At 38.9% G+C, this 27562-nt stretch overlaps 2 protein-coding genes across 7 annotated transcripts in view; one reads left to right on the top strand and one right to left on the bottom strand.

The window, feature by feature from the left end:
- Fars2 (phenylalanyl-tRNA synthetase 2, mitochondrial) overlaps positions 1-12539 on the bottom strand; it is a 518422-nt gene extending 505883 nt beyond the window's left edge. For all 6 annotated transcript variants that reach the window (XM_076857882.1, XM_076857884.1, XM_076857885.1 and 3 more), the window contains exon 1: positions 12418-12539. The gene's annotated coding sequence lies outside the window, so the exon portion shown is untranslated. The remainder of the gene's footprint in view (positions 1-12417) is intronic.
- Positions 12540-12774: 235 nt separating this feature from the next.
- Positions 12775-27562, top strand: part of Lyrm4 (LYR motif containing 4) — a 143297-nt gene continuing 128509 nt past the window's right edge. Inside the window, exon 1 of the mRNA XM_076859151.1 lies at positions 12775-13447. Within this exon, the coding sequence (XP_076715266.1) occupies positions 13362-13447 (86 nt within the window). The 5' untranslated portion in view covers positions 12775-13361. The remainder of the gene's footprint in view (positions 13448-27562) is intronic.

The following is a 27562-nucleotide window of genomic DNA, read 5'->3' as shown; positions in this document are numbered from 1 at the left end:
AAATGTTTACCCAGAAGGAAATGCTTACCCAGTGTATAAGGATGCTAACTACAGAAAATAAGAATCAAATATAAATTTTTAGTTTTTCAAGGTTGCTTTCTGAGTTTCATACTACCAAATAAAATTTGGCACAACAAAAATCACAAACATTTTAAAATCAAACAGTTCAAGCATCAAATCCATCATGTTTAATGGGACCAGGATTCAAACTCTCTAAAGCTATGGGGGAGAAGGTTCTGTTTCTGGTTTTGGCAAAATATAGATAACAACTGGTATTAGAATCAAGTAAAATATATGTCAGATATTCTTTGCAATGCCTGGCAATCAATTAAAATCTGGGAAAATAAGGGAGCTTCTAAATATTGTCTGTAGAACAAGGAAATTCTTACCTGAGGCTTAATAGCACATCACACTGATATATAACTAACTGAGGCTTAATAGCACATCACGCTGATATATAACCATTTTTTTTTTTCTTGTGAGAGGCAGACCAAATTAACAGACAATGACTCCCTTAATCCAGAAAAGGCAGGACTTCAGGCCCCTTCCAAAGCACATGCTGCAAAAACTATTAAGGGGAAAAAGACCTGAAAATTCAGTAAATCCCTGCTCACTGTGCCAGTGTTGCACCACTACTGAAATGCCTGATTGCCTTTTTATGTTTTAAATATTCAGAAGTTTTCTTTTAGAATCTCAAACAAAACAATACAGTAATTGATACAACAATGCAGCCACAATTTCCACATTAAGTGAAATGATAAAAGAATATTTCCCTTCCTCCCACACCTTAGTACAGCCAACTAATCCTACACAAAGAAATCCAACACTAAATCGAGGAACTCCCTTTTTTTGTGCCCCTCAACCCTTATCTCCTATCACCTATGGAGCCAAGGCAGTTTGGGGATCCAAAACAATCCAGACAATTGAAGAACTGCACCAGTGGACAGAGTGTGCAAGCATGCAGCCCATTCTAGGAGGAATAAAAGGGAAGTGAAGCCATTTATGAACTTCGGATTTTTGATTCTTGCAATTCCTCTTTGTAAACAAACCTAATCATGATAGTGGATGTCTCCCTAAATTTTGGAAGGTCCCCAAGATACAAGGGTATTATACAGATTAACAGTCATTATAAATTAGTGTATCAAATAGGGTGACCATGTCATAGTGTTCCCAAAACTGTTCAGGTTTATGCCTGTTGTCTCAGCATAATTATTAAAAATACTCTCTTTCACTGAACTCAAAAATGCCCTGATTGAGAAAATAAATTATATGATCACATAAGTTGTACGATAAAGTGACATACAAGTTGTAAAAGTATGAAAATGTGATATAGCTGTGAAATGCAACTAAATCAACAAAAATCCTAGTCTAGTTTTCTACCTATCACACATATACAATGTCTACCTTCATTTCAAAAATGCTCCCCACAGTAAAACTAATACCAACAATCTAAGATTGTAGCATGCTCAAACTAAAATTTATTTTAAAATATCTCCATTGTAAGTCAATAACTTGTGTCAATAATTCATAAAACCCCTTCTGAGGCTACCCTTTGAAAAGAGATTGCAAATGCAATTCTAAATAATGTGCCAAGTAAGCAAGCACAATAATCTGCTAAAATGATGATCATTTCCATGCTTCCAGAGTTATCCAAAAAAATATAAAATAAAAACTTTATTCACTGTCAGAGGTTCTTCACTCCAAATTATAAAAACAAAGCTAATAAAGCAGTTTTAAGATAACACAATTCTAGGAAAATAAATCACAACCTAAGAGGAAAAAGTATTTAAAATACCTATCACTCTTCTATGGTTATTGCCATGATGCTTGTTCTGTTAATATCCAAAGCGACAATGCTACTCCCATTATATTTTCTACTGAGGCAAAGAGAGAATTAAAGTGTAAAGGTATAAAATCTAAACCAAACTCTGACCAACAGGGAGCAATATAATTGGAACAAGTTCAACAGAATCTCCTCTGCGGCAAAATATCTCATATTGCTTAAAAATGGCGCAAGAGGGTGGAAAATGCCATCTAAGGATTTCAGCTGCTTTTCTTTCATTCACTCACTCAACAAATACGTACCGAGTACCTACTACGCACTATGCCTACAATGGAATTAATAGGGACAAGGAATTCTGCCTCTCATGGAATTAACATACTACTGGAAGAAATCAATATTAAATCTATGTGAAAGCTGAAGAGGATCAAAACAAAGCTGCTTGTGCCAAGCCCTAACCAAAAATAAAGAAGCCAGGAGGTTACACAGGGAAGAATGTCATGCACTGATGCCTGATGAGAACTAACACAAGAAACTCTGCCAGAATCAGAACCTTACACAAAGAATACTCCTACAAGGATTCTGTTCAACCTTGGATGGGCGCCATCCTTGTTCTCAATCCTGGAATAATCTTGTTATTGATCCTTGTGGTCAAGGATTACTGTTCAAAAGTAACTTATGCAATCCTCCTCATTTATCTTTAAAATGTTCCCTTTACTCCATCCTTTTCAAATGTGCTCCTGGTTTCTAGGGCAGTGTACTCTACACCACAATGCTTCCTGCTTACTCCCAAATAAATATTATTCTTCATGAGTCTCTCTCTGTTAATGGATGACACCAATAACCCACGTTATACAGATATATAATTTTAAATTACAAAAAAATTAAGATAAAAAATAAGATATTATAAGAAATAATAAGATCAGAAGGGTGTAATTTTCATTGGAGTAAGGGAATATTTCACTGACATGACATTTAGCTGAGTACTCATGAATCAGTTGAAGAATATGACAGAATATTGATGATTCATGACAGAGGTCTTCATGTACAAACATCCTTCAGTGAAAAAGGATTAGTGTATGTATACATGTAAGATTTTTATTTAAAAAAAAAATACATAAAACTATCCCAAAACTGCTTAAGTAGGAAAGACGGCCTAAAATTTAAAATGCTGGCAAGGCTGAAGCAGGGAATCTCTATTTTATTTTGGCATTATATTAAGGCAAGTTGAGTTGCAAGTTAACAGAAATAACCAAATACGGCTTCAAATGGCAAAACATTTTTTAACAAGAAGTCTAGAGAAATCCAGTTCCCGGGATTCATTCAGCAAGGCACAAAAGCCAGTAGTTAAGGGGGAGTCCCTCATACTCTCTTGGTCTTTCCCACATGCTTTTCTCCAAGTGGTTGTAAGACAGCTATTTGCAAGAGGGCTGTTTTGGCATTAGTCATACCAGTTCCCAGGCATGAGGGAAGAGATGGCATAAGCACACCCTCTTTTGTGAATAGTCAACCTTTAATAGAAAGGAAAATCTTTACCAGAAACCTAGTAAACTCTCCTTCATCTCATTAACCAGAGCTGTGTTTTGTGGCTATCCCTGGCTATCAGAACCAAGTATCTGGTAAAGAGCTGAATCAACATGATTGCCTAAGGCCATATCAAACAATTTGTTGAACCAAACACAAAGTCAGAGTCCTGATGGCCAGGAAGAAGTTGGTTCATGGATAGCCAATTAACAGTACCTGAAAATTTTCACAAATGAGTTACAGCTTATGTGATTGATTCACTGAACCACTGATACTCATTTATCACCTACAATATGCAAAGCTAGAAACAAAGTGTTGGAGAGACCATGGTAACCAAAAATAGACACAGTTCCTATTCTCATGGAATATACAGGCTGATACCAAGTCATCACACCAAGAAATGCTTAACTCTAGCCAGAATTCTCTACTGAGCTGTTACCTTTTACAACAAATCCCTTCCCTTTCTCTTGGTAACTACCTCAGATTCATTGTGTGCACCCCCATGTATATGTGCTCATTCCCTTTCACAGCCCTATATATGGACAGCCAATTAACAGTACCTGATAATTTTCACAAATGAGTTACAGCTTATGTGATTGATTCACTGAACCCTAGAGATCAAGTACCCCACCCTGACCTCTAGGGGTTAAGCAAGTGATTAGGCCTAAAACAATAGTGATTCTCTCCATGGTCAATTATTGATTCAGAGATGGGAGAAGATAGAATTCAATGGGGGCCAACTGTAGTGAATGGAAGTAATGCTAAAAACTCCTGGTCCAGAAGATCTCTTCCTCTTCTGAGGTTCCGGAAACCTTCTGCAATTTAGAACTGCTGGGGACTAACACCAACAAGAGAGGATGCCAGCCTAAGGATGGAGTTGACAATGCAATAGACAAGGTAGAGAAAAGAAGCAAGCCAGGCCTTGGCAACTTCACTCAAACAACCAACTGTAAGACCCCCGTGGTTTCTGAACTCCTGTGGCACAGGAGACAAAGTCACCATAGTGGCCCAAACCCATTCAACTTGGGGTTCCTGTTTCTAAGTCACTGTCAGTTGAAAGGCAGTTCACCAAGGAGCATAAAAGAGGAAAATTTGCTCATTAAAGAGGGTACCTTCAAGTAAGCACTGAGATCTGAAGCATAATTAGGAAGGGAAACAAGAGCTACCCAAGCAGCTGGGTAGGATTCACAGAGGTCCCCAGAGGAGAGTAAAAGGAAGTAGTAAAGAGCTGAAAAGCCACAGGTGAAAAAGAACAAGGCATGACAGGCGGCTCGAGAAGAAAATAGGGCCACTCAAGGGTCTTACAAGGTGTGCTGCAGAGCTTAGACTTTATCCAAAAAGTGCTACAGGTTTTCGGGAAAAAAAGTAGCACAGAAATTACTGTCTGATAATTCACACACATTTAAAGAACACATCACAGACCAGGACTCCAATAAACTTTTTATTTTCAAATAGCTTTCAAGTGCACAAAAAGGGACATTAAGGAAACACCGCAACTGGGCATCCACAGTGCCTCCTCTGCAAGGTTCTTAGTAGGGGCATCAAGATTCTCCTTGGGTAGGTCTGGTGAACCCCGTGAACATCCTGAAATATATCAATCTGGGACAGTTGACATGGAGACTTTCAAAAGTAGAGACTATCAGAGACTGAAGACTGGGGCTCTGCAAAGGAAGGCTCTACCATAATAACCACCACAGAGCTAGCTTGCACAGCACCCAGGATGCAAATGACATTCCTCTTGAACCTAAACTTACAAATGCTCAGGCATAGGCACTTACTTCAAAGTGCTTAAAATCTGAAATAGATAACCACTTTGTTACAGTTTGCAACTAGAATGTCAACCAAAGGCCTGTGTGATAAAAGGCTTAGTCCCTTGCTTGGTGCTACTTGGTCATGGTAAAACCTTGAAGGTAGGCCTAATGGGAGGCCTGCCTTTCTTCCTTTTTCATGTCCCAACCATGAGATCAGTGGCTTTGCTCCGCCACATACTCTGGCCATAATGTGCTGCCCCAAGCCCAAAACAACTGGGCCAATCAGTTATGGACCAAAACCTCCATAACTGTGTGCCAAAATAAACCTTTCCAGCTTATAAGTGGACTGCCCCAGGTATTCTGTTACAGAAACAAAATGCTAATGTCCTTACCTAAAAATGGTCAAGGAAAGAAAATATACTACATGTTAGCCTCCTCCTATTTCACAACTTCTCCATTTTACTTTCCTCTGCACTCAAGATTCCAGGAATTTCTATGAAGATAATTCTTCCAATAAACATATCCTAATTAACTAAAGCTAATTCTGTTTTACTGTCTGCCAATATTACTTTAATCCATTTCACATGAGTCATGCTCATATTACTCTTTAATGTTATTAGTTAACTCAAGCTCATAATTACACATACAGATGACAGGCTTGACAAACTGATCTGTTTCCACTGTGCACAAGAAATAAATTTTTAGATTAAAAAATTATAAAATATTAAGTCATATAAAGTAAAGGATTTACTGTAATGGCAAAGACATCATGAATTCTATGTATAGCTTCATTGTTAATAACAGTTTCCAGTATAATTTCAAAGATATATTGTCCTTCCAAGAAATCAGAACTATGTATTGTATATCTTAAGACAATGACCTAATATTTTCCAGTGATTGGAAAAACAGCATTTCCCCCCAAAGTATAAATATTGTAAATACTAAGTGTTTTCTGTAAACAACCAACTTACCTGAACAAACAAGAGATGGCAGCTACTAATCCCCATTCAGAAAGGACAATCAGAACTTCAAATTTGTCTTTAGAAAAAAACAGTAAAATAAGGTGGTGAGGGTTATGAGGGTAGAAAAGATGGTGGAATGAGATGGACACCACTACCCTTAGTATATGTATGATTACACGAATGGTGCGTCTCTACACTGTGTACACAAGAGAATTGAAATGTTGCGCTCCATTTGTGTATGATGAATTGAAATGCATTCTGCTGTCATGTACAACTAAGTAACATGAATAAATAAATAAATAAATAAAATGCTAAAATGAGATGTTGATAAAAGTACCTGGTAAACTCCTAGAAGAGAAAATAAACCTTAAATGAATAATAGTTACCAGAATCACCACAGTTAGTTTCACTAACAAATCATTCTAAAATGTATGGATAACATAAAATCACAACATAAAATCACAATAGTTCTCCCTCATAAGTAGTTATAAATAAAAAGAAGGTACCCTAACAGGATATTACCAGACAGTGTGGAAGAATTTTCATGCTGGTAGAGGCTTGTGGCAAGAAAAGATGATTTCTTCCTTTTAAAAGTAAAAGAATTTTTTAAATAAATAAATAAATAAAAGATTCTCTAGAACTAAGTAACAATTTATATACTTTCCCCAAATCGAGTGTCACTTTCACGGTTGCTACCAGAAATTAGGGAACCCAATCAATGAAGCTAGAATACCTAAGCACAACACACCATGGCTCTCCAAAATTACTCAAAATAGATTTTCTAAGTCTATCTGAAAAGAGTATCTACAGATATGTTAGTCTTAGAAAATCCCAAAAGGAAATGTCAATTTCTTTCTTTCTCTCTCTCTCTCACACACACACACAAACAGAGATAACCTTAAAAGGGCATCAAGTCTTTTCAAAGACATGTTAATAGAAAAAAGTGTAAATGTATCTCAAAATACTAAAAAGCTAAAATAAAAAAGAAAACATTTGAGAGTCTCTGAATACTTATAATATTTCTTATACAAAACAGCTTTACAAATAAGTGAGAATCCAATAAATTAAAATTCAAATGAGTAAAATTTACCCACATTCTACAAGAAAAATTAAAGAATTATATAACTCCCGAAGCTAGCACTGAAGACCATCTGTGAAGCAGTGTAGCAGCAGAGCCAGACACACAACATTCTGGGCCAACTCCAACCCCAGCTGTTTCCTAGTTCCTGGATAAGCAACGTAACTTCTTGGCTTTCCTTTAACAGAGGTAACCATTCTCCCACCTGGACATGAAAGGGTTAACTGAACTTAAAAGGACTGCCTTGCACCTGTGAGAGCTGATACACCAGAGCCCTTTCCCTCTGGACAGAGCCCCCTCCAGTTAGTCACTACACCATTATCTGTCCCCCAGCCCGCACTCAGGGTATCTCTTCTCCCCTGCCCAAGGTAAAGGGTAAGTGTTCCTCTAGCAGTAGCCATCTTACCAACGCAACCACACCCCTAACTGCTCTCAAGGCCCAGATCAAACCTAGAATCCTCCAGACCAACACAAACACTACTTCCTCTTTAGCACCCCTCAATGTCCATAGATCAATGTTTACCAATTCTAGCTATGATCATCCAGGGAATTTAAAACAGCTGTGCTATTTGTCTGAGTGTTGCCTAAACATCAGGGTCAGACATGACCTCTCCTCACCTTGAGACCCCTCCACTTTGCAGCACTTCTCATCCAATATGTTTTAGTCAGTTTTTTCGCTGCTGCAACTAAAGGATCTCAGTAGAACAACTGTAGCAGAGGAAAAGTTTATTTGAGGGCTCGGTTTCAAAGGTGTTAGTCCATAGAAGGCCGGCTCCATTCCTCAGGGCTTGAGGTGAGGCTGAATATCATGATGGGAAAGGGTAGCAGAGAAAAGCAACTCCCATGATGGTGACCAGATGATGAGAAAATGATGATGATGATGATGACCAAAGAGAGAAACTCCACTCTCCAGATACAAATATATACCCAGAGCCAAACCCAATGCCTCCTCCAGCCACACCCTACCCTTCAGTTAATCCCATCAACTCATTGACTAGGCTAAGACTATAACCAATCATTTCTCCTACAAATCTTCTGGCATCGCCTCACATGTGAGCTTTCAGAGGACAAATGCATAAACATAATACCTATAAACTCCTGGAATCAGTATTTGATTTTTGGCCCCCAAGTTACAAGTACCAGCCTGCTCAGCTTTCTAGTGAGTATACAGATAAAAGAAATGTCAGTGCTCCTCCAACATAGGATTCAAAATCAGGGTTTGAAACAAAAGCCTGGATAACAAATCTGCATCTCAAAAGCTCAACTGTTAAGTTCTACTTCACTTATGTCTTAGCCAATGCATGGGAGGAAAATGACTAACTCCAAAAAAAAAGAGTAAGCATCACTAAAAGGAAGCTGGTAGGGAGCAGTTCTGTAGTCCACTAGATGTTCCTCCCTTCTCACCTCCTACCACTCCACACCACTTAAGAGTTACCTAAATATGACAGGCACAGTGGTGCACGCGTGTAATTCCAGCAGCTCGGGAGGCTGAGGCAGAAGGATCTCAAGTTCAAGGCCCTCCTCAACAACAGTGAGGCACTAAACAACTCAGTGAGACCCATCTCTAAATAAAATACAAAATAAGGCTGGGACTGTGGCTCACTCATTGACTGCCCCCAAGTTCAATCCCTGGTATCCAAAACAAACAAACAAAAAGTTACCTAAATAGATGGTGTTCACTTTCATGCTTCTATGGCTTATATACACTGCAACCTCTAATCACATTCATCATCTGGCTTTCGCTACTCTTTCTGCAACTATCTTCTGCTATATTCAGTCTTCCCTTAGGTCACAGTCCCTAGTTGAATATCCCACTTCTGTACTACTCTAAGATTTGGTATTCTTATGCCTATCACAGCACCTTTCAAACACATTATAGTAAAAATATTACTGTTTTGTCTATTCCTCTATAGGTTTCTAGGAGGAGGGGGCTCTCATCACTGTAACTGCACTACCTTTTATAATATACGGCACACATAAAACACTCATGCTAAAGAAAAAAAAGAAGGGTTTCAGTTTGATCTTCTTTACAAATCACTGATTTGATGTTTATGGTCTCTCCCAGTTTCGCTTTCTCTTAGAATGAAGGATCAAGTAACACCAAATGATGGGCTGGGGTTCTGGCTCAGTGGTAGATAGAGCGCTTGCCTAGTATGTGTAAGGTACTGGGTTCGATCCTAAGCACCATATTAAAAGAAAATAAATTTATTGTGTACATTTAAAACTAAAAATTTTTTTAAAAGAAATTCTAAATGAAATACTCTTAAAAAAAAGAGAAAGAGAGAAAAATGTATAATGAAGATCTGTGTCTACATATGGAGTACAATAATTTCTAAATATTGAGTGGCTTCTATATAAAATTTTCTTTACACATCAATTTGATAATTAAGCATGAAGATAGTAAACTACTGTTTATTATGTTAAGAGAAACGTCTCTTTATGAAACATTAACTACTCATTGATAACCCTAATTTTAATAAAAGACAATACATGATTTTATATAGGCAAAAAACTATGCAAACTTCTGTGAAGTTATATTTATAATTATATATGCAAGAATGTTAAGGAAATTTTTACATTTGGGGGCTTGATGGTAGGTACCTTCTAGTTTATAGTTATTACCTAAGAAAAAACACAGTACAGAATAGAATGCATACTGAAGGACATCAGTGAGATTCACTTTCAGTTTCTAGTCCAATTCTACTCGAAATCTAAAATAGTTAATATTTTAAAAATATATAGTCATCTCTGCAGTGAAAGTGTAATTTTTTTGTTAGTTTTTAAAGGCAATGATGTTCAGCACACTAGTAAATTGCTTCAAAAAAGGTATTTTTGTGAAAACTTAACATTAAATAGTATTAAAAGGGAAACTCCTTAAACCAATTAAATTTAGTAGTGTCTTTGGGCAAAGAAAACAAAAGTAGTCTGAGAATTTGGAAACAAACCCCAGAACCCAAGCAGGTTCTGAGAACTCCAACCAACAGTATTATTTGACTATATTTATTATGCTATTGTCTATATTTACAGAAAAACTGAAGCATAGAAATGTTAACTGGCCACAGCTTAGTCAATCAAATGATTAAAATTTAATTGGTTAGTTGGCTATAGGGCCTCCAGCAACCAACCAGCAGTAAGTTACTATAATTAAACTTTTTGCTGGTTTGGTCTGTTGGATCCACTTGTGGGTGCCCAGCCCAAATCCATTGACTGTTTTAGTCAGCTTTTTTGCTGCCGTGACTAAAAGATCTGACCAGAATAATGGTATAGGAGGAAAAATTTATTTAAGAGCTCACAGTTTCAGAGGTCTTAGTCCACAGAAGGTCAGCTCCCTTCCTTGGGGCTCCAGGTGAGACTGAACATCATGGCAGGAAAGTCTGGCAGAAGGAAGTAGCTCACATCATGGTGATCATAAAGCAGACAGAGAAAGTCTCTAGTCTGCAAATACAAAATATATACCCCATAGCCATGCCCCCAGTGAACCACTTCCAATAGCCACACCCTACTAGCGTCCAGTCACCACTCAGTTTATCCCATCAGGGATTGATTCACTAATTAGGTTAAGGCTATATCCAATCATTTCTCTCTAAACTTTCTTGCATTGTCTCAGACATGAGATGTTGGGAGATATTTCATATCCAAACAAACCATAACAGCCTCCCACAAATTTTACTTCCAACACTGGGACGCTGTCACTTCAAGCTCAACCATTTATTGTAATAACAGATGAACAGGCTACCCAAACAACTTTAGCTTTACATATATGTTTAGAAAGTTGAGACACATTATAATCAATGTATACTAGATTCCTTGATAATTAGGCTTAAGAAAAAAACCAGTCAGTAATTATTAAAATTTCTTAGGCATAATGTATACAGTAACTACTCACTTTCAAGATGAAAGCAAAATACAATAAAAATGTAATCCCCACTTTTGGGGGGAGGGTTTACTGGGAATTGAACTCAGAAGTACTTTACCACTGAATTACACCCCAGGCCCTTTTTATTTATTTGTTTTATTTGGGTGAATGCAAAATCCTGAGAAAAAATTTTAATTTTTATTTTGAGACAGGGTCTCTGAATTACTGAGGCAGGTCCTAAATTTGTGACCATCCTGCCTCAGTCTCCCCACAGAGTCATTGGGATTACAGGCCTTCCCAACAGTGCCTGGCTAATTCTCACTATTTTAAAACAAACCAAAACAATTTTCCTGTTCATCCTTTTCACTCTCATTGCTTTGTCTATCTGTAACTTGTGTTACTTTTGTGTTGCTTTTCCAGGTGCCACATATTCTATATCATCAGCACTTAACAGTGTATCATCTTAAAACAGCTCTGAATCTTGCTCTATAACCATGTGTAATTCCCTTGGACTTGGAGCTACGAAATCCCAAAGGAAAAAGTATTGCAAGTACTTTCACCAAACTCGAAACAATAACTTGACCCATCAACAAGAGTAACAAAAGTTCTGCTACCCTGTTTAAAAAAAAAAAAAACAAAAAAAAAAAACTCTATTTTGAGATTCATAGACGTAGAAGTCCTTAAGAAATCAGACAGGTGGTTTAAAGGGGCTTTTATTAAAGCATTTGCTCAACATCTTTTCTAAAAGGCCATTTCACCACGACTACAGTATTTGGATGCAAGGACATCAGGTTCTACTTACACTACAAAGCCTGGTAAGGTCGGAGAAGCGATTTCTGTGCTTAGAGTTATTGAAAATACTAAGTTGTTTCAATATAGAGGAAAGGTTGTCTCGAAACCAGATAAAACAACAGAATACATGTTAATGCAAACTTGGTTTTTATATACAAAATTTAACTTCGCTATGTTTTGGGACAGAAAACTATGGCTCTTCCAAAGTCGGTTACATAAACAGTCCAAAAACAAAAGTGCTTTACAAACACAGTAAGCAGAACTGGATGAGGCTTCCCGGAGCCCAGTCCCATGGTCAACGAGCAAAACGCGAAACTTTATCCACCACTTTAAGAAAGTAATTCAAAAAATTCGAAGTCTTCTGAGAAAAGCCATGGAAAACAACTTATTTAGCTTCTTGCTTTGGCGGTCAAATACTGAGAGTCACTAAAGCCCTAAAGATTCTCTAATTGATCAGGACATCTAGAACCCAGAATTCTCGCCATTTTAAATATTAGATCACAAAATTCTGAGGACTCTTGACGCGTGGAGCGGGTGGGGTGGGGTTGGTTACACCTCAAGAGCCTCAAAGAATATCCCGGAAATGGGAAAAATCCACAGCGAAGTGCAAACTCCCTACCATATTAACCACCTACGTCACACCCCAAGCTGCCGCAAGGCCACCACACACCCACCGTCCTCCAGGGAGCTCAGACCCGGGATGTTTCAAAATCAGAAACGCGGCGAGCTTGCACGCTCTCACCCACAGCTCAATCTCCCACTTCTTGGACACCAGTACACGATGGGCGCTGCCATTTTGACAAAATGCGGGTCCTACACGAAAGGTCCCTGAGACAGTCGTCCTGAGCGAGGCCGGAGCACCAGGAAGACGCTGGCCGGTCACCACGGCGCCTATTACACGGCAACCCCAGCCAAGAGAACGCACCCAAACTCCAATCCGCGACAGGGCTCAGCCAAAGTAAAATCACCCTCGAAATGGCAATTAGTCTGTCAGGCACTGCCGAGGGCAGCCACAGCTGTCGAGGGCGGGGCATCGGCGCGGCGCGCGCTCGGTAACCCCGGCAACGCGGCCTCCGGCAGGTGCAAAAAAGAGCCAAGCTTCAGAGACACAAATGTCTCCGCCACGCCCCTGGGCGGTTCGCTAAGGCGGTTGGCGACCTGGCTGCGCGCTTTCAGTGCTCAAGCCTCCGACCTTCATCCACCAAGGAGCGTGGCAAGTGGTCACAGGCCACCCCAGGTTTCCAGCCTCTTTGCCCTGTTCGGCCGCAGGAGCGGCGCTTTTCGTAACCCCGGGAGCCTCCCCGGAGGAGGCGGGAGCGCGAGCACCTCCCTCTCCGCGCCGCCCCCTTAGCTGCCCGTAGCCCTGCCTGCGCCCGTCTCCGAGAGGCGCGGGACGCCGGGCGCCTGCCGCTACTGTACTCACCTAGGCCGAGGGCCGCCCGCGGGCAAAGACTGTTGCTGCGGTTATTTCTTCGTAGCTTTTGTATAGGCTGAAATTTGGGTTGAGTTAAACTCAGGACTTCCGCAAACAGGACCTATTTGGGGTTTCTTTGGTGTTTTGGGTTTGGGGTTCCCTCCCCCCCACTTTTTTTTTTTTTTTTTTGGTTCTTTTTCCAAAATGGCAGCCTCCAGCCGCGCACAAGTGTTAGATCTGTACCGAGCGATGCTGAGAGAGAGCAAGCATTTCAACGCCTATAATTACAGGTGACCCGGCGGGCGGCGGGGCCGGGAGGGTTCGGGCGCGGGCGCCCCAGAATGTTCCCAGGGGCAGGGAACCTCTGAGTGGCGCCGGCTGCCTCTCGACGGTGATGAGGGTCCCCCACCAAAAAACGTGTCCCTGCTAATTGGTGTGGTCCTCTGAAACCTCGGGCGGGGAGGAGCAGAGGGCTTGCCCTTCGTTGTGCCAGAGAAGACATTCAGAATCTCGTGACATTTCCCCCCAAGGTGGATACCTTGGTTTGTGCCCTGGGAGCATTGATTAGCGTCTTGTTTCTGAAGGAAATAAGGATGGACATGAAAGCTGCGAGTGGTAAAGTTAGGACCAGTTTGTTGCATATGCAAAACTTCCCTTGAGAATGGACGTGGCCATTCAGTCGCACATGGCCATAGAACTGAAAGCTCACTTTAGTGTTCCCGATTGTTTCCCAGGTTTCTTAGTCTTTGGGGTTGCAAGAAGCAAATCCATTGTACTAAGAATGGATTAGGGGGTGTGGAACCTAGCTTGGATCCACAGGTAGTGGTAAAGGGAAAAATGTTTCATTTACAGGTGCTGAAATGTTAGTTTATGCTTGATAACCAATAGGGATTGCCCCTGTAGGACCTTTAACAACAGAAGAATGGAGTGTGCACTCCTTTTTACATTTTTTAATTATTTTTTAACTTACACATAAAAACAAATTACAGATATCAATGGGGTACCACGTGAGATTTCGGCACGTTTACTAGTGTAACTTCTTCATGCAATAAACACATATTTTTATATAGCCCACTCTTTCCATCCCTGTCTGGTCCCCTGTTTGAGTCCCTTATTCTTGCTTTTTATCTATCTCAGAGCCTCTGCTTTCATAGTTTCTCTTATAACTTCTGATCCCTCATACCTGTATGTTTTGTGGATTACCTTTCTGCATTCTTTCAGACTTTGTCTTTACTATATGAATCCTGAGTTTGAGCCATAGTCCCAAGAGCAAGAATCTGATTGAATCAGCTCATCTCTTTTTTTTTTTTTAATATTTATTTTTTAGTTTTTTAGGTGGACACAATATTTTGTTTTTATGTGGTGCTGAGAATCCAACCCAAGGCCTCACTCATGCCAGGTGAGCACTGCTACCACTTGAGCCACATCCCTAGCCCCTCAGCTCATGTCTTTACACCAGACTTCACTTTAGGTGACTGGCCAGGCTCCAGAGTGTATCAGAGAAACAGAGCCCACCTCTGGAGCAGAACTGGTTAGGTAGGAGTGTGAGCTGGTAGGCCTTGTGCCCATTAGGCCGAATACAACCTCAGTAAACAGGAACACTGAACCTGTCAAGCACTGACTGTCAAAAATTTTCTTATAAGCCTGCCTAGGAGATGTAACCATTTTACAAATTTTAGAACAACATCTAAGCCATACCAGTGAGATCACAATCCACCCAGTCAAATGGTTCAATAAAAGAAACATTTCTTGGGAGAGAATGATTTTATAGACATTGGGCATACTAGTAGATTTTTAGCAGAAATTAGGAAAACACCATGCATGGACTACACAATTTCTAAGAACCCTTCTCTTAAAATTCTAGCTGGAAGTGACTTGGGAGTCAATAAGGAAAAAAGTTTGCAAGTGAATAAATGCCATTCAATGGAAGTAAACTTCAGAAAATCAGTCAAGGCTGCACTCAGTAGGCAGAAAATTGAAAATGGCCTTCAGTATAAGCAACTATAACATAATAAACCTTTAAAAGTAATTAGTCAGATTATACTTTGAGTATATGCTTTCTAGCTAAACTTATTACCCAAATATAAAATATCCAGAGGAATCTGGTGGTCACTTTTCAGTACTGCCTGAAATCGTGAACATAAAACCTAGATTCCTGCTAGTTTTATTTCCCAAGATAAAAACTGAAATTGTTACATCCTGCATGTTTCAAGGATAGCCCTTCTGTCCTCTCAAATCTCATCAGTTGTCAGTATAGGAAGATCATAAAAATACCCATTGATCTTTTTGTGTCCCACTATTTTATGTTATTTATTGACATATTAGTTTTTGAGACAGCCTTTTGAGGTAGGTACTATTTTTATAAGAGAGTAAGGCAAACAAGACAGAAAGGTAACATCTCAAAAGTAACACAACTAATGCCAGATAAGCAATCAAAAGTAGATTAGGATGCATGAAGATTGTCGTACCTAAGTAATGGCAGTAATGAAGTAAATATTTGTTTAATTCTCTTGCAAGATCTAGATGTAGGCCACATTTTAATAGCATGGGCCCTGTCTGTTTTTCCAATCTCCAGCCCAGCAACCCTCACACATGGATCCTGCCCTCTGTCATATTCATTTCTAAATTTTTACCTTTTTTTTTAATTTTTTTTATTTTTTGGCAGTGCTTGGGATTGAACCCAGGGTTACTTTACCACTGAACTGCATTCCCAGCCCTCTTTTATTTTTGCTGATGCTGACATCAAATTTGTGATCCTCCTGCCTCAGCCTCCTGAGTCACTGGGATTGAAGTCATGTGTCATTGCTTCAGGCTTGGTTACGGTTCCTTTTATTTTTTTTAGTTGTACACAGACACAATACCTTTATTTTGTTTATTTGTTTTTATGTGGTGCTGAGGATTGAACCCAGTGCCTCACATAAAGCAAGGCAAACACTCTACCACTGGGCTACAACTTCAGCCCCTCATTTGCAGTTTCTTAAATGTGCCAGGTTCTCCTGGGGGTTCTGACCTTTGCAAATACTGTTCTATCTGGTGTGTCTTTTATCACCCTTGTTTCCCCACTTTCTTCAAGATTCAGCTTAATCAACACTTTCTCTGGACAAAGTTTTTTTAATTCTCTTTTCACAGCTCCTATCCCTATCTGTGCCCCTACCCAACAGATCCCATTCCTAGATGTTCATTTAACATAATGCTACCCCAAAACTTCTGAAATCTACTTTGCCCACTGTTGTACCAGGCCCTGGAAATAGGAAGGTGAGAGCCTTGGGCTCAGCAAGGGACTGCCATGAATGGTTTTAGACACTTCTGTGGACATAGAGACAGTTTTTGCAGATTAAGTGCTGTGTTAAAAATATGAGCAGTTGAATCAAGGAGGCCTCCAAGAAGATGACACTGGACCAGAAGCGTAAAGCAGCATCAGATGCTCAGATAATAGGAGAAGGTAGAATATTACTGAAGAGTTGAATGTGCTTAGTTTAGATACTTTTGTTTTGAGATACAATCTCACTAATTTCCCCAGGCTGACTTTGAACTCAGTCCTCCTGCCTCAGCCTCCAGAGTTGCTGGATTATAGGCACATGCCACTGTACCAGCTGAGGTTGGAAAGGTCCACATATTTTGAGGACCTATGGTCCTTGCTAAGGAGCTTGGACTTTTTTCTTAGATAACATGCAGCCACTAAAGAGCCTGAAGCTGTAAAATGACATGCCAGGTTTGCATTTTATATTAGATCACACTATCAGCAACATATAAGGTAATATTGAGGGACTATAAATAGACACTAAATAGAGATTGTGACAGTGCAGAGGAGAAATTAAAATCTAAGGACAGGAGACATGAAAGATTCATGTGATAAATAATTAGAAGATAAAATGGTTAGAACACTAATGATTGATAGCAGAATAAGGAAGAAGAAATCAAAGCAATCTAGAATACTGTCCAGGTTACCTTGAGGCACAGAGGGCAGATAGAGAAGGTGTACCATTAAATGAATTGGAGGATGCAGAAATAAATGGTTGTGTGGAGAGAAGATTTTGAACTCATTTTTAGGGTATGTATGAATGGCCCTTGAGACCCCAACAGAAGTAGTTTATCTCAGATCTGAAGCTTGAGGAATGACAGTACTGAAGTGGGCAGCTCCACTAACTCTGTGGGACCCTGGCCAATTCTACTTCACTCTCCATCCTACAATTTCTTAATTTGTAAAATGAGAACAATTTCCTAACTCTTCTGCCCATATGCCACTGACTGAGAATGATAATGTTAATTATACCAGCCCTAATGTGAGTAATATTAATAGCAAGCACCTTTCTCTTTCTGAAAAGAGGCCGCTATCTGGAAGGCATTATGTGAAATGTTTTTCCCCCTTGAACATATCGACTTATTCCTAATATTTTTTGAAAACCCACAGTGTACATGGAGGGATGGGGGTGGGGTGGGGACTGTACTAGGACCTATAAGTAAGTAGAATACAAACACAAGATGGCCCTGCTGTTCAAAGATTGTGATATGGTTGGGCTTAAAGACAGCTAAAGAAACTTAAGAGAAAACAAGCAAACTGATATATGTTCCCAAATAGTAGAGTTTTGTAAATGTAATGGGTTTCAGGATACACATAGGAAATGTGTTAATTATACCAGCCCTAATATGAATAGTATTAACAGCAAGGAATACACGTAGGAAATGTGTATCCTGAAACCCATTACTTGTTATTAAAAGAGCACGATCCTCTAGGTCTTCATTTCAGTTTTAGTATTACATATCTTTTCTCACTTAGAAACTTTTAAAGACATCCTTCATTCCCTTTCCCTGAAAAATCTTTGCTGTTAAACTAAATCCTGCCATTAATCTGAAATTGCTGATGTATAGGAAATTCCATCCACCTGTTCTTTTTTGCTTTTTGTCCCTCAACTCAGTTTAGAACTACCCTGACACATCATCTGGGACATCTATCAGGTTGTTACATGCTTCATTTTGCTTGTTAGTATATTCTTGTATGTGTGCACGCATGTACATGCGCATGTTCAGGATCAAACTTAGGGGACTAGGTATTTGATAAGTACACACTCTACCACTGACCTGTACCCCCAGCTCACTGGTATATTTTTTAGAGTAGTACCCTCCTCCAGTTTTTAAAAAAAAGAATCACTTTTTTTATATTTTAAAATAATGCTTTTAATGTATATCTATATTTTGAGGCATTGAAGAAATCACAGAATTCTACTTAAAACAGCCAAATAAGTTTACATGTGTGAAATATTGAAGAGATCAGATGTCTCTATGAAAACTGCTCTTTTTTTTTTTTTTTTTTGTATTGCAGGATATGTAAGAACACAGTAAATAATAGGAAAAATAAGAGAGCAAAAGACCTGTTTGTTAAATTTTCTAAATTCCTCCCAAATTAAGTCCGAATTCATTTGTTCTGAATTTATACTGCTGGGCTCATATATAGCCTCTGGCACTTTGTTAGAAAGAACCATTGTATCTGACCTCCTCTTCAGGGCCCTATAGGCAACTAGAGGCACTTCCTATAGGCCTAAAAGTACTTTCTGACACTTTTGAAAGCTTGATTGTTCATTACCACTAAACATGCTTAGAATTTAAAAAAAAAAAAAAATTCTATGATACTTGCTAAAGTTCTGCCATGTTGAATAATGATTTTGAAAAATAAATATTGTTACAACTTCCTTCTAGAAGAAAATGATATTCAGATTGAGAAAATTACATTCAGCAGCCTAAATTTGGGGGTGAAAAGTAACATTCTTTTTACTATAGGTAATAGAAGGAAGTATTAATAATTATTAGATCTTCATTTCATTGCTGATTTTTTTTTTTTAATTTCAGTTTACAAAAGATTCTAGATTGCACTTTTTCCATCTCTTTCACCTTGGCCCATCAAGCACTTTTAAAATGTACTAACATGCATACAATTAATTAAAAAATAGTAAATGAAAATATCAAAATTAAGAGAAAATAAAGGTAGATACAAAAATAAGGAGTAAAGCCACAAAATGCAATTCTAATACGATGTTCCTTAATCCAAAGTATCTTTAAAATATTCTGTGTTGCAGTACTTTTATGCAAAGTATAATGACAATACATTCGGCTTGAAAATGACTGTGATAAGCATGATAGAAAATTGACTGCCTCTTAATGATTCCCATTAATAGCCATAGGCACTTTGTTAAGGGTGAAAGGCATTTTGTGTCATTTCTTCTTTCCTGACTTTGAATCCCACTTCATCAAGTAATAGATTTTTACATTTGTCTTAGCATTTATTTTTTTAAATTAACTGGTACCTGGCTAATTTAGGAAAAATCAAAGCTTTAGAACCCAAATTAAATGATAAAACTAGATAAGCTACATAGACCAAACTGTGAGCTTCTTGATATAGCAAAGTTCAGCTAAGCTAAGCTGAGTCCTCCTGGCTGTTGTCTGGATTATTGATAGGGATGCCTGGAATAAGGTTCTCCAGCTGACCTCTGTTCTCCTTTTAAGAATTACACCAAAACTTGCCAAGGTTATGACATCATGATGCTACCATCATGGTATCTTAATCATGGCTTCATAGACCCTCCTCATTAGCATTCTCCTTGACAGTATGGTAGTTCCTTGAATTCAGATATTTTAAGGTTAAGGAAAGAAAAATAACTTAAGAATGAACTTTTGTGACAAAAGAAAAATGAAAGCCTCAGTGACTTTACAGAATTCCCCCCTTGCCTTTCTTTCTCCATGTTATGGTTTGGATATGGTTTGAATGTGTCCCCCAAAGGTCTATTGTGGAAGGTTGGTCCCCAGTGTGGCAATGGTGGAAAGTTGGTGGATTCTTCCAGAGGTGAAACCTAATGGAAGTAATTAGGTCACGTGGCATCAACCTGGGAAGGGATTAATTCTGGTCTCTTGGAGTTAATTCTTTGTTGAGGGTGAAGTATTATAAAGGGAAATCATTACCCATACTTAACCCCCTTCTAAATGTGACTGGTTCCCACTCTGTTTCTCTGCTATTTGCAACACAACCAAGGGGGCCCTCACTACAGGTTTAAATGGATAAAGCCACTGGATCTTGAACTTACAGTCTCGAAAATTGTGAGCTAAATAAGCCTATTTCCTTTACAAAATTCCCAGCCTATTTTATATCGCAGCAGAAAACTGTGAAAGATAAGATTTTGACTCCTGAATTTTATGGATTATTTTCAGATTATTATGAATGAATCATGAGTGAGGTAATTCTCTATTTTTTTTTTTTTTTTCCAATTCTGAGAATCAAACCCAGGGAGTTGTACATGCTAGACAAGTGCCCTACCACTGAGCTACATCAGCCCACAAGAGGCAATCTTGATTTAGAAAGATTCCTGCCTTTAAATTAAGAAACCTTGGTTTGGATTTTGGGTCAACTAATTTTTTTTTACTTTGTGACTGGTATAAATCATTTAATTTCCTGTTTGTCATCTATATATTAAGGCTATTACAGTTTCAAAACTTTTTTGCAGAATATTTGGTATTCTAATAGGTGCTTCAGAATTACTTCCAGGGTGGGGATGTAGCTCAGTAATAGAGGGCTTGTCTAGTATTCAGGAGGTCCTAGGCTCAATCCCTAATACTGCCAGAAAAAAGGAAAAAAAAAAAAAACATTCTGCATTCAGCAGATAGCTCTCCCAGTCCACCAAACCCACATCTGCAAATTCAAACAACTGGGAACGGCAATATTTGGAAAGCAAATTACTTTGCTGCTGATGTGTACTATGTAGTTAAACCTACAGTAGTCACCTCTTTTAGTGAATTCATACAAACTGAGTTTCTTGTCATTAACTTCTAAATAATGTACTCTAATAATTATTTGCATTGCATTTACATTTTATTCAATATTATAAGTAGTCTAGAGATGATGAAAAGTATGTGGGAGACTGTACATAGGTTTCATTTAAATCCTCTGACTTTTTATTTAAGAGTCTTATACATTTGTGGATATTGATATCCCAGAAGGCAGGAGGGCATCAAACCCCCAAAGATCCTGAGGGATGATCATACAGATTAGTTTCTACAGAGTTATCTCTTAAAGTGTTAGTCTGACTCCCGAACCTTTGAAATTTGTCATAGTTAACAGTCATTTCATTAGCTCATTTAAAATTTTTGAACCGTTTTTTTGTACCAGTCCAAAGAACTTGAATTTGTTGGGAGAATACAATTAGAAGTAAAGTGATTCCAAACAAAGCATCAGGCATAGAGAACAGTGCCTTCTTGATTGAAGAACATGTTCTGAGGTCCTGTGAACAGTAATATTATTTATGAGCGCACTGAGACATTTCCAGCTGATCTTAAACCATCTGCAGCCATATTTCACCTAACCAAAGGATGTATTCTGAGAAATGTGTTGTTAGGTGAGTTTCGTTGAGATTCCATGGAGTGCATTTAGGCAAGCCTAGATAGTATAGGTTAATCATTTGGTGCAAGCTCTTGATGCAAACAAAAGAATATAGACATGAGGTGAATGAGATACTGCCAGTGTCACATAGCATATCGTTTTACAGTGAACTCTTTTGGTGACTAGAAGGAAACCAAAAAAGAATGACAGTTAATACATAAACCACCAACATAGTCATTTACTGTCATTGTCAAATATTATCTACTATACATAATTGTGTGTGCCATGCTTTCTTATGACTGCCAGCACAGTCGGTTTGCGTACACCAGCATCAGCACAAACACATGAATAATAGATGTTGTACTACAACATTATCACAACTGCACTGTCCCCAGACACTATGAATTTTGGGCTCTGTTTTAATCTAATGTACCACCATCATATATATGATCTGTCACTGACCCAAATATCATTATATAGCACATATAGTATTTGAATCTGTAGTTCATCTGCAGCCCTCTATATCTGCTCTCACTTTTCCTTCTCTAGTTATTATGTATTTTTTATATGCTAATTTTATTAATTGGCCTGTTAATGTTTACAAGTACTTGATCAGTTGATGGCATCTGTTCTCAGAGTACTTATTTTTTTATTTGATAAATGGCTGTTACCCTCATTGATATTATTTATGTATTGACTCTATGTTTGTTCTTTTGTTCCGGTGGACACCCCTCAAATCTGTCCATTCCTTTTCATCCTCACTCCCTCAGCTCAGCCCGTCATGACTTAGATAGCTGCAGCCACATACTAGAGTTGATCCCTTCTGCATCCTGCCCTCCTCACCAGGAGGATTCTCAACTGCAAGGGCAACTTATTGAACTGTGTGACAGCAGGCTAAGTGTGATAATGGGTGATATTTTGTGAAGAGGAATTTTAGTAATTTCTCCAATTTAAAAACCTTGCAAGGAGCATAATACAGATTTGAACCTGAACCAAAACTTTTGACTTTTACTTCAAAACCTCTTCTCTCTCCACTTTCTTAAAATGTGCTACTGGTTCCATATGACTTGGAATAAAATTCATTGTTAGCTTCACATACAAGTCTTGTTCTGTCCCCTTCTTTCTTTCTACTTTTCACACCAACCAAGACAAACTCCTTCTCTTGTTCTAGTGGTGCCCGTGGCTTTTTTATGTAAACCTTATGTGATCATATATTGATCTCTGAGTTTGGAACGCATGTTCCTCCCTTCTTAAAGCAATTTTTTGCTCATCTTTCAAAATCCAGCTAATAGGTCAGTCCTGGGCAAGCTGTCTGCAGCCTCCTAACCCCACATTGTTCCCTAATTTAAAAATTTTTCGAAGAAGAAGAAAAAGGGGGAAACTAGAATTGGGCTTCTCACTGCTTTTGGTATCAAGTTCCAAATCCTCACCTATAGTAGGCCTACATTTTCCTGCCTCTTTAGCCTTATGTCATGTGACCTTCCCATTTGGGGGAAGATCTTGTCACCCTGGACTTTCTCTGGTCCCATTCCCAGGCTTTTCCTCTGTCCTGGCCTTCCTTCCCTGCTCACTCACGGGGGCCCTGGTGAAGACGCTCCCCAACTCTGGGTACTCTCAGCCCTGAGCACTTCTCCATAATGACACATCAATTGTAGTTTGACATTTATCTTATGACTTTCTGAGTAATGTCCCCACTTTCCTCCAGAATGTCAAGGTCTGTTTGTTTGTTTGTTTTTCACCAACATCAATGCCAGATATCTGGGGGTAGGAGAGATAAGTATGTGGCAATCTTATAAACTGAATTCATGGTATTCCTTTCTCATCTGCCAGACACCTTGTGCAAAGTTCCACCATAGCATTTCCCACTCACACCATCACTTTTTCACTAAAATGTCATCTGTTGGGGTACAGGAACCATGTCTGAGTCAACTTTCTTTCTGCAATGATAGCACACTGTAACAAAAATATTGGGGGAGTGAACATCGAGTATGTGGGTAAGGACTTATTAACAATAGGAGTGAAGTACTTTTGATAAACTGCGGGGACAGCCATGTTTTCAGCCCAGTCACATCATCATTTTGTTTTCCTTCTTATTGCTTATCTAAATACAGAAGGATCTTGCAATATTTTAACATAGGATTCAGTTTGCTCAAATCATATTTATATGCATTTTTTTCTTCTTTTCCATAAATTTATGTGTTATATTAAAAAGCTCTTTCCACAAGTGAAGTCAGCATGATTCTTTGTCACAGGGTCAAAGTGTAGCATGTAGGCTGACAAAGAGCTAACACATAATCATGCAGTAATAGGATGGTTTTTCAGGGCACCTCATTGACCTTGGCAGCAGGGCTTTAGCAGCAGGATCCAAGAGAATGATCCTCTTGGCCAGGACCACCCACCCCACCCTACTCTCTTCTCTCAGAGCTCTAGGCTCAGCTGCTATGCTCAGTGAAGGATCCATCTGGGACCATTCTGGTACCTTGTGTTCTTCAGCCCAAGGTCACTGCAGACAGCTTCTTTGAGCCTCGGGTTTTGAATGTCCACATATGCATACTGCAGCTTTTGACCTGCCCATCCACATTGCCCTTGTTGCTGTAGCCTTCCAGGGCCTCAAACACAGGAAATAAGACCCAGCCCTCCATCCCAAGCTAGGGCAGGGCTGCCTTTTACCCAAAGGAGGGTCTCGGGTTTGGGATTGTTTCTTCCTGTGTTCCCAGACAGGGGTCTCGCTTCTTTTCAACACCCCTGTTCTCATACCTTTAGTTCTTCATCCCCTGAAGGCTTCAGATTTGGTTTGTACCCTAAAGGAGGAGGAGGGATGGATGAGGAGCTCAATTATAGAGATGTCATGCCAGTAGCGTTTCTCTTAAAGAAGTAGACCATATTCAAGAAATAAAATGTGTTAGGAATAATTTCCTGGAGCTGGAGTTTGTAATTCAGTGGTAGAGTGCATGCTAGACCCTAGGTTCAATCCCCACACCAAAATTTAAAAGAAAAAAAAAATTCTGTCCCTTTTAAAAAGTAAAAACACAAGGAAAAAGAATACAAAGAAACCCCAAATATTGAGACATCTTAGATGATGAGCAAAATCTGGTGTGGGAAGAGGAAATGTCTTTGTCCTTGAAAATGCCTGTTATTGTAGTGATTGTGGACAAGTTTTATTAAGATGCCACCATCTGTTTCACTGACAATTTTCTAAGGTCAGTAGAACCAATATGTAAGGTAATGTATGGGAAAACTTGCATTATCTCTTTGTTGTAATTCATTAAAAATAACTAAAATGCAAAAACTACTTCTTGTTTCATAATCTCTACTGCTATCATATATAGTCATCTGGCAATAGTATTGTTTCCATAGTAATGAGCTTTAATCCACAGTCTCTTGAAAAGGTTCCTATATTTCAAGAATGTAATTATTAACACAGGGACACGTTTTCCTGCATCCTCCTAACCCTAGGGAATAAGAAAGAATACAGTGTTTATTTTAGCCATGTCCTCTCATTTTTCTTCAAGAATGGAGGAAAGAATTATTGTCATGCGTGCAGCCTGTTTCATTTTGCACTTCCTTTATATTTTCATTTATCAGCAAGGAGAAAAATGTGTTCAGAATATTGGAATCTGATAAAAAGAGAATCTGATGTATTTTCTATTCTCAGACACTCTTAATGTGCAAGACAGAGGGAAACATGAATGGCAAGATTGGAAGGCAGCATGCTATGCACCAGGTCATGAGCATCTCTGGAGTCATGACTGTCTGGCTTGGTGACTGAGTGGTGTGAATAAAAGGAAGTGTGGGGTGGTGAAAGAACATCTGGGTCAAGTGTGAGTAAAGCTAGCAGGTAGGCAGACTGAGCAGAATTTGCTCTCACAGTAACTGATGGTCCCTGCTATATTTTGAATTCTTTAAGAGTTGAAATCCTGTCATGGTATTTTTTAATCTTCCACTGGATTTGCATACAGTAGGAGCACTAATAAGAAGTCTAAGCCAGCAAATTATAAGTGAAAGATTTTGTGAAGTCTTGTACTCTAAAGCAAGACTCTAAATTAAGGTAGCAGTAATGTGGATGGGAGCATTTGGGAGTTTTCTTATTTAGGTTTAAATAATCTGATTTTATGGCTGTACTAAAGACAATAAAGGTCCCTATCAGAATCCTTAGTACTCCTAAAACATACCAATGTCATGTGTAATTCTTAAGGCATGTCAGTTGTCTGTCACCAGCACAGTATCTTCTGATGATCCTCTAGTACCTATTGCCTAATTCGTGTGAGCAATAATATGCCTGCAAGCTATATTCATTCAGTTAATAAATATTTACTGAGTTTCCACTGATCTATGCACTGAAGATACAGCAGGTCATAAAATTTACCCTATTTCTTCTTTTGTGGAGCTTGCATTCTAGTAAGGTTGTATTCTAACAGGACTCCAATGCTTTGGATTAATAAATCCACTGGCAGTAATAGTCTCATAAATACCTCTGCTGTACAGAATTCTATTACTGTATTGAAGCTACATTACAGTTTGATTCCAGTGATCAAAAATATTGAAAGAGTTGGTTTCGTTCAAATTCTGAAGTCTATCGTAGTAACTATACTTGCAGTGGTGCTATTTTCTGCCATAGGGATCTCTTCCATATTCACACAAATCCCCTACTCTTTGGTGGAGAGAAAGGAGGAGAGGATAGCTCCAGATCAAATCAACATTGGTTGAGCACAGTAATATAGTATAATCAAGCACGCTATCTTACGGACTTTAATACACGTTCGCTTCTTTAAGAATCATTTAAAAGCAGGTATTAGTCCATTTTATAAATATTATAACAAGAACTCTTTTTTAGCATTTTTTGTGCTTAGCATTTCACATACCAACCCCTTCCTTGAATTATCTCATTTAATGGGCACTATTAATTTCCTTCATTTTACAAATGAAGAAGCTGCTACTCATACAACAGAAGTAGCGAACCAAAAATCATGTAGCTGGTATGGAACTGGCTTTACACCTGAGTCCTTGGACACCAGTGTGCTCCACCTTATTCAGGCAAAGAGCCTACTTTAATTCCACCACCCTCTGCATCTTTGGATATGCTTCTTTTTTCGGGGGTGCGGGGTTGGGGGCTTGGGGGGAGTAGCAGGGATTGAACTTGCAGGCATTCATCCACTGAACCACATTCCCAGCCCTATTTTGTTTTTGTTTTTGGTTTTGTTTTTGTTTTTTGTTGTTGTGGTGGTGGTTTTTTAAGAGTCAGTGTCTCATTGAGTTACTTAGTGCCTTGCTTTTGCTGAGGCTGGCTTTGAACTCACAATCCTCCTGCCTCAGCCTCCTGAGCCACTAGAATTACAGGTATGTGCCATCACGCCCAACTGAGTGTACTTCTTTAAATAAGAGACTGGAATTCTGGAATCTCACTGAGTGATCAATGAAGGCTATTTGTGAAAACCCCTACTTTTTATTCACTATTAGCATCACAGTGAATCTTTTCCTGTATCCCTGGGTAATTGATTCCAAGACCTGTCTTGGATATCAGAAATCCCTGTATATCCTTTATATAAAATGGCACAGTATTTGCACAGAACCTACATATATCCTCTTGTATACTTTAAACCATTTCTAGATGACTTGTAATAGCTAATACACTAACTGCTATGTAAGAAGCTGTCATACTGTATTGTTTAGGGGAATAACAGGAAAAAATCTGCACGTAGTCAGAATAGATAGAATATTTTTAATCCATAGCTGATTTCATCTACAGATGATGAACCTGCAGATGTGATCTCAGGCTCTACTTTCTACTCCTTGACTTAAAATTCAGGTCAGAATTTGGACTTTTTTCGTTGTTATTTCCTAAGTAATTCTTTTCTTTTCCTTGACAGTTCTTCTTTCCCCTGGCCCAGCTCACAAAGATAGGTAAAACCCATAGTGAAAACAGTGCTACCGCTGAGGTTCCAGTCCTGTAGGCGGGTGAGGCAGGCCAAGTGCTGGGCCAGAGATAGCTTGTCTCAGAACTCTTGTCCCCCAGGTTGATGTAGCCCTTCCTTGTATTCACCTT

This window comes from Callospermophilus lateralis, chromosome 6 (genome assembly GCF_048772815.1).
Source record: "Callospermophilus lateralis isolate mCalLat2 chromosome 6, mCalLat2.hap1, whole genome shotgun sequence".
Lineage (NCBI taxonomy): Eukaryota > Metazoa > Chordata > Mammalia > Rodentia > Sciuridae > Callospermophilus > Callospermophilus lateralis.
Note: the sequence above shows the minus strand (reverse complement) of the source record. Positions and strands in the feature narration are given on the sequence as shown.